At 44.8% G+C, this 15,304-nt stretch overlaps 1 protein-coding gene across 1 annotated transcript in view; it reads left to right on the forward strand.

The window, feature by feature from the left end:
- hapln4 (hyaluronan and proteoglycan link protein 4) overlaps positions 1–14,960 on the forward strand; it is a 23,433-nt gene extending 8,473 nt beyond the window's left edge. The window contains exons 2-5 of the mRNA XM_043721434.1: positions 5,296–5,407; positions 9,159–9,521; positions 12,089–12,391; positions 14,626–14,960. Coding sequence (XP_043577369.1) covers positions 5,296–5,407; positions 9,159–9,521; positions 12,089–12,391; positions 14,626–14,915 — 1,068 coding nt within the window. The 3' untranslated portion in view covers positions 14,916–14,960. The remainder of the gene's footprint in view (positions 1–5,295; positions 5,408–9,158; positions 9,522–12,088; positions 12,392–14,625) is intronic.
- The last annotated feature ends 344 nt before the right edge of the window (positions 14,961–15,304 follow it).

The following is a 15,304-nucleotide window of genomic DNA, read 5'->3' on the forward strand; positions in this document are numbered from 1 at the left end:
ACACACACACAAATATACTCCCTCTGTCACACACAGACACCCAGAGATATACTTACACTCACTCTCACACACAAAACACACACACACGCTCACTCTCACACACATACACAGACGCGCATGCTCTCACACTCACACACACGTACTCACACTTACATGTACTCACACTTACATGTTCTCACAAACACACCTGCACTCAGAGATATACTCACACACACACTCTCTCTCTCTCTCTCTCACACACACACTCAATCTCACACACATGCCCAGGTACAGTCACTCTTATACACGCACAAATACACAAGGAGACCTTGGAGCTTGATATGTAAGTTCACTTAAAGTTCCATTTGGCGCATCAAAATCAGATTGTCTGGGCAGGAAAGCCAGTTGGAAGACAAACCATCAACTGGAGAGCCTAGATCCTGCAAATACATTTTTGTTTTACCTTGAATAAAACAAGATCTGCCTTCAATGAGGCCTGATGAAGAATCATTGACCTGAAACATTAACCCTGTTTCTCACACCGCAGCTGCTGCCTGACCTGCTGAGTATGTACAGTACAGTGTTCTGTTATCCAATCAGCAAGATGTAACACCCCAGTTAAAGATGTTAGACTCCAGAATGACCCTGAAATTGCCATGGGAAAAGCAACGCTGGAGAAATAAAATTGCCAGATATTAAAAATTAGCTCTCTTTTTTTAAAGGTACTTTAACTTTAGCAGTAACTTCAAGTTATAAAATATTTTAACATAGTGAAACATCCCAGGAGCATCATCAGACAATATTCGACATTGGGTTATGTCTAGGAATAAGTAGGTTTTAGTAAGCATCTTCCAAGAGGAGGAGAATTGGAATACAGAGCACTGTTTCCGAAATTTTTCTGACTGTGACTCGCCCAATGGGGCATCCCAACCCTACACCAGCAGCCCTCCTTCAAGAAGCCCTGATATAACAAACTCAATGGGCCAGGAGTTGGGCCCATCGGGTGGTCTGGCATTCCTTAATGATAATCATGACAGTTCTTCTATCTGAACTTCGCATTTGTTATTAAACCTTGAGAGTAAGCTCAGTGGCACCCGGGACAGAGGTTCGATTCCAGCCTCAGGTGACTGTCCGTGTGGAGTTTGCACATTCTCCCCCGTGTCTATGTCGGTTTTCTCTGAGCTCTCCGGTTTCCTCCCACAGTCCAAAGAGGTGTAGGTTAGGTGGATTAGCCATGCTAAATTGCCCCATAGTGTCGGTGAGTTAGCCACGGGAAATGCAAGGTTATAGGCTACGGGGTGGGTCTGAATGGAATGCTCTTTGGAGAATTGGTATGGACTTGATGGGCCAAATGGCTTGCTCCCACACTGTAGGAAGTCTAGGTGGATGTTGCATTTACTGCCCATCCTTAGTGGCCCTGGAGAAGTTAATAGTGTGCTGCCTTCTTGAACTACTGCAACATTTTGAGGTGTAAGGGACACCCACATATGCCCTTAGGGAGAGAATTCCAGGATTTTGACGCAGTGACACTGAAGGAATGGCGATGTATTTCCAAGTCAGGCTTGGGGGGGGCACTTGCAAGGGATGGTGTTCTCATATATCTGTTGCCCTTGTCCGTGTAGGATTCGAAGTAGAGATTGGGAGCTCAAGTGAGATGGTGAGCTGAGATTTTGGAGTTGTGAGCTCCAAGGTAGAAATGGCCCTCCATTGAGCTCTGCGCTCTGCCCTCAAACCCCTGGTCTTTTCTCCAGCATCTGCCTGCTCTCACAGGTCTTCTTCATTTCCTTTCCACTTGATCAACTCTCACCGACTGGTCCTTGCAGTTTTTTAGCCTGTGAAGGGGTGATGGCCGGGAAAAGATTTGGGGAACAGTGGTAGAGATGGCAGGTGCTGTTGAAGGAGTTACTGCAGTATAGTTTGTAAATGGTGTCCACTGCTGCCACTGAGTCCCAGTGGTGGAGGGAGTGGATATTTAATGTGGGCTTGTATTTCTATTCATTCATGGCTGGGCCAACATTTATTGGCTGTCCCTGCTTGACCTGCAGGAGATGGTGCCTCTTTGAACTGTTGCAGTCAACGTACTAGAGGTAGATCCACAATGGGATACCGGAGAATATAGATAAGGTGGAAGGAAAGGCACTTTTTCCATTAGTGGAGGGCTCAATAGCCATGGGGTCATAGATTTAAAGGTAAGAGGGGAATTAGAGTCATAGAGTCATACAGCATAGAAACAGACACTTCGGTTCAACTTGTCCATGCCGACCAGATATCCCAAACCAATCTAGTCCCATTTGCCAGCACTTGGCCCATATCCCTCTCAACCCTTCCTATTGTTATACCCATCCAGATGCCTTTTAAATGTTGTAATTGTATTGGCTTCCACCACTTTCTCTGACAGCTCATTCCATATACTGCATGGAAAAGGTGTCTCTTAGGTCCTTTTTAAATCTTGCTCTTCTCACCTTAAACCTATGCTCTCAAGTTTTGGACTCCCCTGGAAAATAAAAAGACCCTGGGAAAAAATACCTTAGCTATTCACCTTATCCATGTCCCTCATGATTCTATAAACCTCTATAAGATCACCTCTCAGTCTTCAACGCTCCAGAGAAAACAGCCTATTCAGCCTCTTCCTATAGCTCAAACCCTAGCTTTTAAATCTGTTCTGAACCCGTTCAAGCATAGCAGGGAGACCAGAATTGAACCTAGTACAGTCAGTTCTTCTATAAGATGATGGTTGTGTTCTGGTTCAACCCCGCAGTGTACAGAAATTGTGCTTTAGAAACAGTGCTTAAAGTGTTGGCAATGTAATCACGTTAAAGCCAACGCATGTATTAAAAGTTTACGCTTTTGAAACAGCGTCCTCAATTGTTAATCATGTTGCAGTGAATTTGTGTTGACGAAATGTGCATTATAGCAGAATTCATATTCCGAATTCAAATTCCAGATCTGTATTCCAAAACTATTCCAAAATTGGGAAGAAATTATTTTCACCCTTGGGGTGGTAGGAATCTGGAACTCAGTATCTGACAGACTGACTGAGTCAGAAACCATCATAACATTGATGCACAATTTGGATATACACTTATACTGCCATAGTCTCCAGGAATATAGACCAGGGATTGGTATAATCAGAACTTTGTTGGTTGGTACAGAAGCAATGAGCTGAATGTGCTGAGTTTGAGGCTATCTCAGAGGACTGCAAGACTGAGAGAGGTTGCATATAATCAGTAAGACATGGTATTCCTCTTAAAATAGTGAGTTTTATGGAGTAATTTCCAGATTAGCACACAGCAGGTGGGAAGGAAGATTTTGCAAATAGTTAGTTAGTGAGCCAAAGAAGACAAAATTGCTGAGACTTGATGGGATAGATCTGAAGAGCAGGAAGCAAAAGGCAGAAGAAACTGCAGATGTTGCAAAAATGATAATCTGGGGTTGCATTACGAATGGAAATGTACCAAAGGATTGGAGAGAAGCCAGTATAATCAGTAAGTTCAAAAAAAAGGGAAACTGCAGCTTAACTAATTACAGACCAGTGGGTTAAACATCTGTGGTGGAGGAGAAATTAGAATCTTTAATTAAAAATGAAATTATTAAATATCAAGATTAAATAAAAATAATTGGAAACAGCCAGCGCAGATTTCAGTAAAGTATTCCATGCTTGACAGCTTGAAGGGAGGAGATGGAAAGATCCTGGAAATCTGGAAATGGTAACAAATTGAATTTAAAACATTCATTTGCATGGGAAACACCACTCTTACTGGAAACATCTGCTTTATGATTCTCATTGCTATGTGCAAATTTGAGGCTTCAGCTGAGTCACTGTCTCTGGATCTTCATGGCCTTTCCTTGGAGTGTGAAGAAACTGTAAGTTTTGCTGGGAACGAGACCAGGACTTGAACACGCCCTCCATGACTGTGAATATCTTTTTATCACTGTTAGCACACCACGTGACTGGACAACGCAGCCATGTGTTACATCAGAGTATTACAACACTGTAAAAGTACGTCATTGACTGTATAGGCCTGCAATGACATGATGAGTGAGGGGTCAGAGTGTGAGATATCAGTGAGTGACAAGTCGGAGTGTGACAGGTAGGAGTGGGGTGGGTCAGCTATGACAGTCAGCTCTGACACATGGGGAGTGTGAGAATGGGCACTTTACAGGAAGGGAGTACTGCTCGCGTTGGAAGTGTCAGGTCCATTGTCCTTTCTCTTGGTGCTTCTGTTGCAGTTAAATTCCCTTCATCCCACAACCTTTAATTCATCCCCCATCCCACTCCAAATGAAACTCTTTGATCCCACTAGCTAACTCGAGCCAGTCAATACACCCCTGAAGTTCAGTTTTCATAACAGCTTCTAACAAGAACACCCAAAGGCTCTGGGGAAAGCCAACATTAGTTGTTCCTCCCAAATTATCCTTGCATTGATGGGCTTCTGGGGCTACTTCAAAGGGCACTTGCAGATTGGCCGTCATTCCTGGATTTGAGTGACAGCAGTTCAGAACGGTGTCTCTACCCTCAAGGACATCAGTGAACCAGACAGGTATTTTACAGTAATAGCTGTCCTGGTAGCTTTCAATCCCAGATTTTATTAATTTGGGCAACACGGTGGCTCAGTGGTTAGCACTGCTGCCTCACAGCACCAGGGACCTGGGTTCAATTCCACCCTAATGGGGCTGTCTGTGTGGCATTCTCCCCGTTGCTGTGTGTGGGCTTCCTCCGGGTGCTCCAGTTTCTTCCCACAGTCCAAAGATGGGCAGGTTAGGGTGCACAGGCTAGGTGGGTTAGCCATGGGAAGTGCAGGGTTGCAGGGATAGAGTAGATGGGGTGAGTCTGGGTGGGATGCTCTTAGAGGGTTGGCATGGATTCAATGGCCGAATGGCCTGGTCCCACACTATGGGGATTCTACTATGATTAATTTAAATTCCACAAAATGCTGTGATGGGATTTGAACCCATGCCCCTGAGAGCACTTATATGGACCCTCCAGGTTACTAAGCAATTGACGTTACTATTATACCACCACAGTTTAACAGCCTTTGTGGTTTAAAACTCCATCATTATGAGTGCTGCACACCCCCAGCCCCACTTGTTCAGGGAGTTTAGAATTCTGCGTGTTTCCTTGTTTCTTATGCCCAGAGCAGGCACAGGGAATGAGTTCAATAAGTGCTTTCACCATATCATAGATTTGAAAGTGCACAGCACAGACAAAAGGCTCTTCAGCCCATCAAATCTGCACTAGTCAAAAACAGCCACCTAAACGATTCTGTCCTGAAGGATCTTCAGGGATTAAAATTAAAATATCTGTTATTTCTTCAGCTTTCACTGAGAAACTGGCTTTGCTGCCACATCATTCTCTTGATGTTTCTGAGTCCGGCCTTCTCTCTCATGAACAATGACATCGGAACCAGACAGAGCGTGCACGTGTCAGGTGAGACAGAAATGGAGCTTGTAAGAGTTTTTGGCTTCTGCATGATGCTGTGTGAGGGGGGGAAATGGCACTCGCTCTACTTCTGAACTGCAGCTCTTTCAAAAACCTCAGATCTGAATGATCGCAGCTTAGGTAACCTGTCACTGATCTTCACTTCTGAGATATTAAAACCTTCATTGTATACAGCACCTCTTATGATATTAGAGCTAGGGATCAAAAAGAGCAAAGATTTAAGGAGAATCTTAACAGAGGAGAGAGATAGAGAGGCAGAGATGTTTAAGGTGGATTTCCAGAGCTCAGGCAGCTGAAGACAATGCTGCAGCTATTTCATATGGGGATACACTAGACCAGAATTTCAGGGACACTATTATTTGGCATTTTACAACATTAATATCAGGGAAAAGGCCATTCAGCTCAGCTGGCAGTTAAGTTCCAATTATATGACAATTTTCTGGACTAAGAGCAATAGTTTTTTTGTTGGGTCATTAGGGAACAGTGAAAAACAGGTAAATGGTATAGAGGGACAGATCAGCCATGATTGGAGATCTGATTAAATGGGCTGAATGGCCTGCTGCTGTATTTTCTTACTCGTGATTCATTTGTTAATTACATGCAGCCTGATAGTGAAGTGATCACGTGGTCGTATTGTCGCTGGTCTAGTAATCCAGTAGAACTCAGAACCTGGCTTCAAATCTAGCACAGAATTAAAAGTCAAATGATAACCTTGAAACAATGGTTCTAAGTATCCATCTGGTTCACTAATGTCCTTTAGAGAGGGAAATCGGCCATCCTTGCCTGGTCTGGCCTACATGTGACTTCAGACCCACAGCAATGTGGTTGTCTCTGAAATGACCTTGCAAGCCATTCAATTGTATCAATAGCTAGAAAGTCTCAAAAAAACCTAAAATACAATCTGTGGTGATTCAAGAAGGTAGACCTCTGCCGGCACCTTCTCCTGGGCAGTTAGGGAGGGGCGATAAATTCTGGCCCAGCCTGTGATCCCCACATTCTGTGAATGGGAAAAACAAACCTGATGCCATCTCCTGTGGAGTTTTGGGGCAATGATGGGGAGGGTGTCTTTGTCTGAGAATTTATCTATCAATATATCTGCAGTTGATATCTCTGGACAGCAATCTGACATGATGCCTTGCTGGCTTTTCCCCTTCCAGAACCAGAGGTTCTTGCTCCCTGTCATTAATGATTAAGTTTTTAATCTTTATACTTCCATGGGACATGGACTCATTGGGAAAGCCAGCATTTGTCATCTATCAACACACTCAGCCATTTCAGTTCAAGGTCAACCACACTGGTAAGGGTCTGGAGTCACATGTAGGCCAGACCAGGTAAGGAGAACTGACTAACCAAAAGGATAGGAATAAATCTGGTGAGTTTTTACACTAACCAGTGATAGTCACCATTTCTGGGACCAGCTAATTCTAGTAGCAGTAATGTCACTATAGTTCCAGAAGACAGCTCCCCCTGATGAGAGAAACAACCAATAGTGGATTAACTGAGGGTCACCACACGTCACACAATGTCAGGCTGATACAGGGTTAGAACCCACACTGTTGGTGTTCACTATGCATCACAAACTAACCACGCAGTCAATTGAGCTGATGAACATTGATTAGATGGCCAATGGGCCCCTGGTGTGGCAGATGGAGTTTAATGTAGGTAAATGTGAGGTGCTACATTTTGGTAAGGCAAACCATGGCAGGATTCATACACTTAATGGTAGGCCCCTGGGGAGTGTTGCTAAACAAAGGGACCTTGGGTTGTGGGTTCATTGTTCCTTGAAAGAAAAGTCACAGGTAGACAGGATTGTAAAGAAGGTGTTTGGTATAACTTGCCTTCATTGCGCATATCATTGAGTACTGGAGTTGGGATGTCATGTTGTGGCTGTACAGGACATTGGTTAGGCCACCTTTAGAATACTGAACTCAGTTCTGGTCACCCTGCCAAAGGAAAGATGTTGTTAAACTTGAAAGGGTTCCGAAAAGATTTTTACACGGATGTTGCCAGGATTGGAGGGCTTGAGTTAGGGTGAGTTGGCTGGATGGCTGGTTTGTGATGCAGTGTAACATGAACAGTGTGGGTTCAATTCCTGCACTGGCTGAGGTGACCACGAAGGACTCTCCTTCTCATCTTCTCCCCTCACCTGAGCTGTACTGACCCCGAGGTTAAAACACCACCAGTTGTCTCTCTCCTACGATCTAGTAAGATTCAAGCAACTTTACTTTTTTCTTTCTACACAATGGAGAGCATTCCAATTGCACTGGTTCTGTCAGTTACTACTCATTTTAAAAATCTGATCAAACTATCAACAAACCATTGACCATAACAGCATCTGAAATAATGACTAAAGACACCAAAACTAATTTCAGGGCTAAAATCCCAGGTCAGGTAACGAGAAACATCTTGATTTTAGCGTGGGTGATTAATGATATCCTCTTAACCCCATAATCTGATGGCTGCCTTATAATTCATCCTGAGATGTATTATTCTTCATTTAAGCAAAGGTACTACATGTAAGACTCTTAATGTACGATTCAACAGCAATGGGAAATGACCATGATGCCTGGTGTCTTGCCAAATTGGCGGAAAATTCGCAGATTAATGGGACGGGAGAGAATCAGTGTTCCCAATTTGGCAACAAGTCAAAAATAAATTATTCACTGGGGGAGGGGAGGAATAGAGTGGCATTTATATTGTATAGGACTTCCTAACAACCTCACAATATCACAAAACACCTTGCAGCCAATGACACACTTTCTGAGGTAATCTAACGCAGACAATTGCAGCAACCAAACTGTGCACAGCAAGATCCCACAAACAGTAATGTGTTGATGACACAATAATTTACCGTCTCCTGATGTTGATTGAAGGATCGCTAATGTCTAAGTAAGCACTGCCTTGCTTGCCTTTGGAAGTGGTGGCTGTGGGATCATCTCCAGCCACCTGAGAGGGCAGACAAAGCCCCTTTATACAGCAGCGCAGCACTCCCTCAGTTTACGGGTGGATGGTGGCTCGGGCTACTGTTGGTGTGGAGTTTGCTCGTTTTCCCTATGTCTGTCAGGGTTCCCTTCCACAGTCCAAAGATGTGCAGTTTAAGTGGATTGGCCATTCTAAATTGTCCATAGTGTTCAGAGATGTGTAGGCTAGTTGGATTAACCATGGGAAGTGCAGGGTTAAAGGGATAGGGGGAGTGCGTCTAAATGGGATACCCTTCAAGGGGTGTACATGGACTCGATGGTCTGAATGGCCTGATTCCACATTGTGGGGAGTGTCAGCCTGTCCTGATAATGTATACTGCACTTTGAGCTCTGATTAGGTATTCTCATATTCTTCAGTTAATTGTATTTGCAGTCTTTAATTCCCAAGAATTTTTCGCAGCATAAATGTAGGAAAGATGTTCCGATGATCAGGGAGTCCAGATGTCACAGTTTAAAGGGTAGGCCTTTTACGACTCAGAAATGTCTTCACCCAGAGAGTGTTGACCCTGTGGAATTCTCGGCTGCAGAGGGTCGTTGAGGTAAAAACACAGAGTTTTTCAAGAAGGTGTTAGAAACAGTTCTTAGGACTAAAGGGATCAGAGGAGATGGGGAGAAAGTGGCAGTAAAGGACTGAGTTGGAGGAGCATATTGAGTAGTGGAGGAGACTGGAAGGGCTGAATGGCCTCCTCCTGCCTCTCTTCTCTGTGTTTAGTCTGTTTGCCGACTGACATGAAGAGTTGTGATCCATGTGTCTGCAGGAGATGAGAGTGGCCTCGTGGTGGTTCAGACTGCCCCAGGGAAAGTGCTCACTCACCGTGGAGGTTCCATCATCCTGCCCTGCAGGTACCACTATGAGCCAGAGAGCCAGGACCCTGAGAAGATCCGCATCAAGTGGACCAAGGAATCAGACACATTGCAAAGCAGCGACGTCTTTGTGGCATTGGGCAGGATCCAGAAAGCGTTTGGGATATACAAGGGCAGGGTGTGGTTACAAGGCGATGGAGATGGCGATGCATCCCTCATCATGCAGGACGTGACCCTGCAGGATTACGGACGGTATGAATGTGAGGTCATAGATGAGCTTGAGGATGATACAGGAATTGTCAAACTGAACCTGGAAGGTACACCTTTATTTCAATTCCATGTGACTGATATTTATTCTTACTGTTCTTTAGTCCAAACCACAGGCTAAAAGGTTGGAGATATAAAATCAAAGGAACATGAAGAGGCCATTCAGCCCTTAGGCCTGTGTTACCCTTCAATGAGATAATGCGTTAACATGTGACCCGACTGCATATATCCAGCTTTGTTCATTCATTTGTGGGCTATGGCTGAGTCAGCATTTATTGCCCGTCCCCAGTTGTCCTCAAGTAGGTGGTGGTGTGCTGTCTTCTTGACCCACTGAGGCCCATTCAGTAGATGGATCCACAATGCTTGAGGAAGTGCCATTATTTTGACCCAGCCACACTGAGGGTTGGCTCCAAGCCAGGATGGTGTGTGAACATCTCATTCAACAGGAATCTATCAATCTCAGATTTAAAATTAACCATCGATTTATTATCAATTGCCATTTACACAATAGAGTTCCAATTGTCTACCCACTCCTTGTACACAATAGGGTTTCCCAAACTGGAAAAATCTGGCTCCAAATTTTCATTAACACCCCCCTCATCCCAGACTATTCAACCAGCAGAAGTAATTACAAGTTCTGAAGATTGAGTTGTATCTACTCAAGGTGTTTAAAATGATTAAGGGATACAACTGTACAAACCAATTCAAAAATTGGCTGACAATTCCATGAGCTTCAGTGTTAGCTAACAATGACTTTAGCAAATGACTTCAGGATGTTCATAGAGATAACATCCAAAGATACTCATGATAGAGTCCTCTGTTCTGCAGACTTGATCGGACTTGTAGCATTAACTCTTTCTCTTTCTCTCCACAGATGCTGCCAGACCCGCTGAGTTTTTCTGATATTTCTTTGTTTTTTATTATTTCAGATTTACAGCATCTGTGTTTTGCTTTTTTCTGTAACATTCCCCTCTCCAGTATTTCAGGCACTTCTTCAAAAGGCTAAAACAAATTCATCAATCGCAGCCTACCCTTTACAAATCCATGATCAGCTGCAAAACTTCAAAGTGTGTTCAGTCATCTACTTTTAATTATAGACAACAGGAGTTAGGTTGCCTGGTCTATAATTCCTGGTTTCCCTCTCTCACCTTCCTTAAACAGCTGTTCAATTGAATTTGCCAATTCAATTGAACTCATTCAAGTAAACCTCACTTAACCCAATCTGTGGTCCAGTTACTGATACAATTCAATGTTTCATTACACTTTCTAAAGAACCAAGTGATGTGCCCAAGTTGTTGTTTCTCATACATTACGTCCAGCCCTGGGCTAATTGATCTGTGAGGGTCTCAAAGCTTCCATTGCTGTCAGCCAACTGAGGTATACGTCGTATGGCACTGCTGACCCCTGCCCCAGATACCGTGAGGGTTAGAATTGGTTCGTGGCCCAGAGGAATAATGAAGGAAAAAGAAGCAGGAATTCTGGGAAGTTAACACACTGATGCAACCCTGTTCCATTCTGAGGTGTACACAATTGGTAATAACATTCATGCCACACAAATGCCAAACCATGACTATCTCCAATCAGAGATAATTTAACAACCAATCCTTGATATTCAGTGACATTACACCATCACCGAATTGCCTGCTATCAACATCCTGGGGGTTAGCACTGACCAGAAACTCAACTGGACCTTCGTATGAACACAAAGGCTACAAGAGCAAATCAGAGGCTAGGAATAAACCACAGCAAGTAACTCACCTCCTGAACGCCGCCGCCCCCAAAGCCTGTCCACCATCTATAAGGCACATGTCAGGAGTGTGATGAAATACTCCCCACTTGCCTGGATGGGTGCAGCTCCAATGACACTTAAGAAGATCAACCATCTGTGTCAAAGCAGCCCCAATTTGATTGGCACCACATCCTCAAACATTCACTCCCTCCATCTCCGATGCTCAGCAGCAGCAGTGTGTACTGTCTACAAGATCTAGAGACAGCACCTTCCAAACCCTCAACCACTTCCTTCTAGAAGGACAAGGACAGCAAATAGATGAGAACACCACTACCTACAAGTTCCCCTCTAAGGGGCTCAACATCCTGATTTGGAAATATATCACTGTTCCTTTAGTATCAAAATGCTAGACTTATTTCCGCAAAGGCATAGTGGATCCAACTGCAGCGTGTGGGCTGCAGCAGTTCAGCCCAACAACACTTTCTCAAGGGCAACTAGGCATGAGCAATAAATCCTGGTCCAGCCAACAATGCTTATGTCTCACGGATTAATAAAATAAAGTCACAACGGCATGTGTCATTTGCACATTTATAGATTTTCCTTCGAGGGAGAAGGTTAAAAATGGGCCCTGGGTGATAGGGAATTGCCTGTCAATTCAGGTGGGGATGTGGGGACAATGAAATTCAGGTGGGGATGTGTATGTAGGCAATCCCTGACCATTCTATGACATTTATGTTCTGAGGGGATTTCAAGTGCAGGCTGTAGGGAGATTCCTTGTAGTTAAATATTGAAGTCCACTGCCCAGGCAATCCAAAGTATCCAGTACCCTGCTCTGGTGCCGTCTGTTTCTGCCTCCTGTGTGTAATGGTGCCTTTAATTCAATTAAAGGTGTGGTGTTTCCTTACCATCCAAGGCTGGGGCGTTACACGTTAAACTTTGAAGATGCTAAGAAGGCGTGTGAGGAGCAGGATGGGATATTGGCCTCTTATGAGCAGCTGCACGAGGCATGGCTGAAGGGATTGGATTGGTGTAACGCTGGCTGGCTGGACGATGGATCGGTCCAGTACCCAATTTCCAAGCCCCGACTTCAGTGTGGCAGATCGGAGCAGACCGCTGGCATTCGGAACTACGGCTACCGACACAAAGATGATGAGCGATATGATGCTTTCTGTTTCACCTCCAACCTGAAAGGTGAGAGGTCATACTATGGGATATAGGCCTAACCCCCCGCCATGGCAAGGGATGGAATTCAAATTCAATTAACAAATCAGGAATTAGAAGATTAGTCTCTGTAATGATGACCTTGAAACAATCAGCAATTGCTGTTTAAACAAAACAATTTATTTCATTAATGTCCTTTTGTGGAAGGGCATCTGCTGTGATTACCCAGTCTGTGTAACTGCAGACCCACAGCAAGTGGCTGCCTCCTTGACTGTCTCCCTAAAATGGTCTCTCAGTTGGGAACGGGTCTTGCCAGTGGTGCCCTGTGAAAGGGAAAATAAATACAGTTACTAATCCCATGACACTAAAGTCCTATCATTAATCTAATGAGCCGCAGTGTTGGGCATTTAGTTTTTCCTTGTGGGAACTCTATTAGCATTACAGTGGGTCTTGGAGAAGTCTTTGAGCCACACAGCATGGAAACAAGCCCTTTGGCCCAACCTGTCCATGCTGACCAGACTTCTTAAACTGAACTAGTCCCAGGCGCCTGCATTTGGCCCATATCCTTCTAAACCTTTCCTATCCATGTACCCGTCCAAATGTTTTTTTTAATGTTATATGCCCCCAAATATTGATCCCCCCACCAAGGGGAAAAGTTCCTCCCTGTCTGTCCTATCTATGTCCCGTGTAGCCTCCCATCTCTTCAGTAGTCAAAACCACTTTCTGCACAGTACTTCACCAAAGGTCCTAGTGCCTGCCGCATGTCGGTGGAATGTGACGCAAACAATCCAAGGAGGATTTACATTCACTTTGTTCAAGAAACCTGCAATGGGGGCTGTGACCTTGGTCACAGGAGAGGTGCAGATTGCTGTAAGGTCAGCTATTGGTATAAGTCAAAATGTTATTGAACATTCTTCAAACTATTTATTGGTTTAGCAGGAGGCTGTCATGATCTCCTCCATCACTGTAGACTGACTCTTTACATGTTTTAGTATTAACCCTTCACACTCCAGGTGGAACTCTCGCCTTCTGGGTGTAGAATGTTACGAGATTAAGTCCAGAATGCTGAGTGTATGATGTAGACTGGTACTGAGGGAGTGCTGCACTGTCAAAACCACTAGGCTGTTGGTTGCCATGTTAAGCTATGCCCTTGCCAGCCCTTCCAGGAGAATGCTAACAGTCAAATATTACAATTTCCAACTGGATAATCTCCTTGTGAGCTCTCAATACTATTCCTTCAGCCCTCACCTCAATAAAACAGGGAGTCCAGAACTAGAAGGCATAGGTTTAGGGTGAGAGAAGAAAGATATAAAAGAGACCTAAAGGGCAACTTTTTCACACAGAGGGTGGTACGTATATGGAATGAGCTGCCAGAGGATGTGGTGGAGGTTAGTACAATTGCAATATTTAAGATGCATTTCGATGGGTATATGAATAGGAAGGGTTTGGAGGGATATGGGCCGGGTGCTGGCAGGTGGGACTAGATTGGATTGGGATATCTGGGTGGCATGGACGGGTTAGTCCGAAGGGTCTGTTTCCATGCTGTACATCTCTATGACTCTATTTACAAGCATGTTGCCAGAGTTGGAAGGTTTGAGCTATAGGGAGAGGTTGAACAGGCTGGGACTGTTTTCCCTGGAGCGTCGGAGACTGAGGGGTGACCTTATAGAGATTTATAAAATCATGAGGAGCATGGATAGAATAAATAGACAAAGCCTTTTCCCTGGGGTCGGGGGAGTCCAGAACTAGAGGACATAGGTTTAGGGCGAGAGGGGAAAGATTTTAAAGGGACCTAAGGGGCAACTTTTTCACGCAGAAGATGGTACGTGTATGGAATGAGCTGCCAGAGGAAGTGGTGGAGGCTGGTACAACATTTGTAAGGCATCTGGATGGGTATATGAATAGGAAGGGTTTAGAGGGATATGGGCCGGGTGCTGGCAAATGGGAGTAGATTAGGTTATAACTGGTCAGCATGGACAGGTTGGACCGAATGGTCTGTTTTCATGCTGTACATCTCTATGACTCTATAAATAATTGACTCATTATCACATAGCTGTCTGTGGGAGCTTGCTGTGCTCAAATTGGCTGTTGTTTTCCCTAAAAAAAGCAGTGGGATGGCCTCATGATAGGCGCTATACGATTGCAATTCATTCTTCCACATGCTGTGACTCCAAAAAGGCTGAGACTGTACAAGAACTATGAGGGATGTTTTATTCAGACACGCTAACAGGACTTTGTAATGTTTGTGCTTGTTTCTGATGAAGGTAAAGTTTATTTCCTGAGGACCTATCGGAAGCTGAACTATGTAGAGGCGGTGAAGGCGTGTGAGAAACACGGGGTGACCATTGCCAAGGTGGGCCAGCTGTATGCAGCCTGGAAGCTGCAGTTATTGGACCGCTGCCAGGCTGGCTGGTTACAGGATGGCAGTGTCCGCTACCCCATCGTCAACCCGCGGGACAAGTGTGGCAGCAAGGAACCCGGGGTCCGCAGCTTCGGCTTCCCCGACAAGAAGCGACGGCTCTACGGGGTCTACTGTTTCAAAAAGAAGGAATGAGAGAGAGAGAGAGAGAGAGTGAGAAAGGGAGACAGGGAAGGGTGAGAGGGAGAGGGAGAGAGAGGGGGAGATTGAATGGGAGAGAGAAAGAGAGGGACAGAGGGAGAGAGAAGGGGGCGAGAGTGAATGTGAGATAAAGAGTGAATGGAAGAGAGAGCAGGGAAGTGGGATACAGAAAGGGAGGGACTGAGAGGGAGACAGAGAGAGACAGAAAGAGGGAGAGGGAGACAAAAAGAGAGGGAGTGAGAAACAGAAGGGTCAGTGACAGATGGAGAGTTAGAGAGAGTGAGAATGAGAGAGGAAGTGAAAGAGAGTGCAAGTGAGAGTGGGACTGAAAGATGGAGGGTGAAAATGAGAGTAGGAGAGAGCGAGGGCGGTGAGAATGAGAG

Source organism: Chiloscyllium plagiosum, chromosome 31 (assembly GCF_004010195.1).
Source record: "Chiloscyllium plagiosum isolate BGI_BamShark_2017 chromosome 31, ASM401019v2, whole genome shotgun sequence".
In the NCBI taxonomy this organism is placed as follows: domain Eukaryota; kingdom Metazoa; phylum Chordata; class Chondrichthyes; order Orectolobiformes; family Hemiscylliidae; genus Chiloscyllium; species Chiloscyllium plagiosum.